The sequence below is a fragment of the Corvus brachyrhynchos genome, unplaced genomic scaffold (genome assembly GCF_000691975.1).
Source record: "Corvus brachyrhynchos isolate BGI_N302 unplaced genomic scaffold, ASM69197v1 scaffold37, whole genome shotgun sequence".
NCBI lineage: Eukaryota > Metazoa > Chordata > Aves > Passeriformes > Corvidae > Corvus > Corvus brachyrhynchos.
This window is the reverse complement of record NW_008239289.1, coordinates 544,463-548,549: the sequence shown is the minus strand read 5'-3', so window position 1 is coordinate 548,549 and position 4,087 is coordinate 544,463. Positions and strand designations below refer to the sequence as shown.

General features: G+C 37.9%; 1 protein-coding gene across 1 annotated transcript in view; it reads left to right on the top strand.

Moving 5' to 3' along the window:
• Positions 1-4,087, top strand: part of DAPK1 (death associated protein kinase 1) — a 46,058-nt gene that overhangs the window by 11,450 nt on the left and 30,521 nt on the right. Inside the window, exons 3-7 of the mRNA XM_017740450.1 lie at positions 1,249-1,378; positions 1,664-1,712; positions 1,857-1,883; positions 2,307-2,459; positions 2,600-2,645. Of these exons, the coding sequence (XP_017595939.1) occupies positions 1,261-1,378; positions 1,664-1,712; positions 1,857-1,883; positions 2,307-2,459; positions 2,600-2,645 (393 nt within the window). The 5' untranslated portion in view covers positions 1,249-1,260. The remainder of the gene's footprint in view (positions 1-1,248; positions 1,379-1,663; positions 1,713-1,856; positions 1,884-2,306; positions 2,460-2,599; positions 2,646-4,087) is intronic.

Below are 4,087 nucleotides of genomic sequence, written 5' to 3'. Positions count from 1 at the left end.
AATATTCCCTGAAGCCTGCTGAAATGGGCAGCTATGTCTATAAGAGAAAAAGGAGGCATGATTATTTCATTACAATTGAAATATGGTTCAGAAAGGGGGATGAGGTAGGGAAGGGAATGGATTTCAGGGTAAGCATACCTTTTCCAGTTTCATCCTTATCAGCTCAGTAATATATTTGGTCTTCGTATGACAGTCAGCAAGAAAAAAAATTGTAAAGCTAGAAAGGAATGTATTTTTTAGAGTATGAAATGTGAATTTTTGCCAATGTGTTTGTAATTGAACAAGTCATCCTTGGATACACTAGATACCAAAAACTTGTGTGTTAAAGTGGGCAGCAATGTGCAGACCAATAAATATGCACTAGAAATGCAGGAAGGAAATAAAGAAAATTACATTTGCACGTATCAGGTCCTGTGACTGGGAAAGAAAGGTGAAAGAAGGGTGATAATGAAGAGCTGTCCTTAATGACTCCAGAAGCCCTTAACACTCTGAATAGGATGGATGTAGGTACAGGACCTCTTCAGAGCACACCAGCTTATGGACGACAGGATATGGAGTCTAAGTAGCTGGTTCTGTGTGCTCGCAAAGTGATGCAGTGTAGAAACAGGACCCTTTGCTGATAATCCTGGCATTTCATCTTCTTTGTTCTGGTTTTGCAGAGCTTTGGTGTAAAGTAATATAAAGTCCATATTTCAAAATAAGCTAGAAAAGATGGAGAACCTTCTCTTTTTCCCCTTTTTTTAAGTGTGTTGAGCCTTAAAATCTGGGAGCTGGACCACTCCAGAAGTTTCCCTGGAACATCCAAAAGCAAGAAGATACACCTCCCTGATTGCTTACGTGGTGTGAAAGAAACCTCTTTCAGGGACTATAGTTTATAGCGGTTTGTTTCCTGCCAGCTCCCAGCAGTGCTGGAATGGCTGTAGCACAGGGCGTGTCACCTTTACTGGGGACAGTGTGTTTCTCTTAGGGTCAGTCCACATGAAAACTGCAATTGTGATATCTACAAGAAGTAAAATCTTGGCCTTGTGGAAATCACAGCGCTTCCATATGAACATGAAATCCTAATTTACGGTAGTGAACTTCTAGCATATGATGGATCATAATAGGAAAAGACAGGATTTTTCCACCTAAAACACAATTCAGGGGTCTAAAGGAGGTAAAGAGAAATGTTCAGTGCTGAAGAATACTGGTCCACAGTTTGTACCTATGTGTAATCTCTCTTTCTTTCCCCCTTCCTCCTTCTCAAAGCCTGAAAACATAATGTTGTTGGACAGGAATGTACCGAAGCCTCGAATCAAGATTATTGACTTTGGTTTAGCACACAAAATTGACTTTGGAAATGAATTCAAAAACATCTTCGGAACGCCAGAGTTTGTTGGTAAGAAAACTGTTGTTTCTTCAAACTATTCTTTTTCAGTCTGTGAAACAGTGTTAGTGGCTTATCTTGGCTTGGCTGATTTACAGATTTTGAAATTTTTTATGTAATTTGTGACATTTTGAAATTTAAATAAGCAATTTGTAGTGTTTGATTTCAAATTAGACTTGCATCAAGGTGTTTTTATCTATCAGCATCTTAGCTTATTATCTCTGACATACATAGACTCAGAGTGAGACTTCCATCTGTTCTTTGACTAGGTACTTATCTTGCTGCTTTTTCCTTTAGCTCCTGAAATAGTAAATTATGAGCCTCTTGGTCTTGAAGCAGATATGTGGTAAGTTATTGGATCTTACTTGAAATAAGTCTCTCATGATTATGCTTATGTTCTAACCTTTTTTTTCTCTCCTCTCTCTCTCTTTCCATCTATTTTCCTCTCCTCTCCCTCATCCTTTTTCTGTTTGTTTTACCTTCAATCCAGGAGCATTGGTGTAATAACTTATATTCTGTAAGTACCAAAATCTATGGGTGTTTCTTGAAAATGCTGTTGTTTTTTAATTCTGATTCTATCCTCTGGGGTTTTGGTCATGTCTGTACAAATAATACCATTCTGATTGCACATCATGATTCAAGTTGTATGATCATGAAAGCGTAGTTTAATTATTGAAAGAATTGCCATTAATCAGCATTGATGAAGCATGGGAAACTGTCTTCAAGTCTGTAGGTGATGTTCCTACAACTATATCTTAACCAGTATTCTTTGAAATTACAGCCCAGTTTTTTGCCCTGCTACATCACATCTTCGTGAAAGTACATTTGCAGCATTAAAACAGAAAAGAAAAATGTTATTTCCTACTGTTATTTGATCTTAGAGGGTTGAAGCAGCAGTGCTACAACATGTAATAAGAGGAATGTACTATCTTTCTTGCAGTCTAAGTGGTGCATCTCCATTTCTTGGAGAAACCAAACAGGAAACGTTGGCAAATGTGTCTGCTGTGAATTATGAATTTGAAGAAGAATTCTTTAGTAATACCAGTGCCCTAGCTAAAGACTTTATACGAAGACTTCTAGTCAAGGATCCAAAGTGAGTTGTTTTTCTTGTGTGTGGCAGTTACATCTCTAATATTTCAAATTACATTATATTTTGAGATGTTAGCTTAATAAACATAAAACAGTATGTATTTTTTAATATCTGAAACAGTTCTATTTTTCATTCTCTTAAAGGAAAAGAATGACTATTCAAGACAGTTTGCTGCATCCTTGGATCAAGGTTAGCATGCCATTCATTCTCTGTTGTCCTGCTTTTAATCGTTCTTCATTTCATACTTTTCAAGTTTCCTTAACGTGGAAAATTGTCATAATTGTTTAATGTAACTTACTGTTTTGGAAAGCTGTCTGTATGAAAGCTAACATATGCAGAATGTGGGCTTCATTAATATCCACTCCGTGTGAGTTAGCAGTTGGGAAGTAGCCCACTATGGGAATTAAACTCATGCTCAGACAGAGAAGCTAATCTTCAGAGAGCATTGCCCTGACAAAGATACAGTCTCTGAAACCAGTCCAATTCCCACTAAGTTTTCTTCTTCTAATGCCCTTATTTAGACTGGGAAAAAAGAGTAATCTCTCTTCTGTCCTTTCCTTTTAGACTGAAGAGAGCAGTTGATGTGGGTTGGTGGTCCACTTCCTTCTTCAGTGTTTCAGTGTTTGGTTTGGATTGACCCGTTGTGAAGCTGCTAGGTTGAGAGGGAGAAAATGGCACCTATCATTCTTCTTAATGTGTGTAGTAGTACCTGGCAGTTAATTTTTTAAATTCCATATCACATTCTGATTATGAGCAGTAAACCCATTCAGTGCCATTGATTTCCCAGTATGTGGGGATGCTCAGTGGGTATCTGATCCCATTCCACTTCCCAGAGAATCAGTTAGCAGAATATTTATCTGTGCCACAACTGCTTCAGTTCACAGTACAACATCTGAGGGCAGGCATTTCTACATCAATTTGCCAAACTACAAACTTGACCATGCTTTGCTGACTTTTTGCTGAGGTAATCTGAAATAGTTGAAATGTGTGGAACATACTGACATGATATTTTAAACCACTAAAGCAAGCAAGGTTGTCTCTCTTGGACCAAGGTCCACACTCATGCAAAGTGACAGGTTGTTTTGTATCCTATTATTTTGTTTTATACCTTAATTTCCAGGCATTTGATTCCCACTTCACTGGTCATATCCTCTTTTCCCCTTTTCCACCACTATCTTCACCTGCATTTCCGTGTCAGGGAAGGTTGAAACTATTTCCTTTCTAACTCAAGCCTTTCCATGATCTGTGATATATATATATATCTCCATAAAAATTATTTTAAGAATGGGATCATAAGATGCTGTCGCGGGTTCGGTTTGTAACCGGGCGGAAACACCCATTTAGCGTAGTGGTTTGGTCCAAAATACTTATTACTGTTTATCTGCTGTGAGATAAGAATTAGGAGAAATGCAAAACAGGCACCAAACTTGAAAGAATATAAAGAAGTTTATTAACAGACCTAAAAGAAGAAAAAAAAAATTATACCACCTTCAGAACTCTCCTCCTCCCCCCACCTTCCTCCCTTCTCCCACTGACAATGTAAAAAGACAACCCTTCAGATGTTCAGTCTGTTTACCACTTCCATAATAACCTTGTTCAGTCCATTTAGAAAGAGAAGTCTCTTCTTGCTC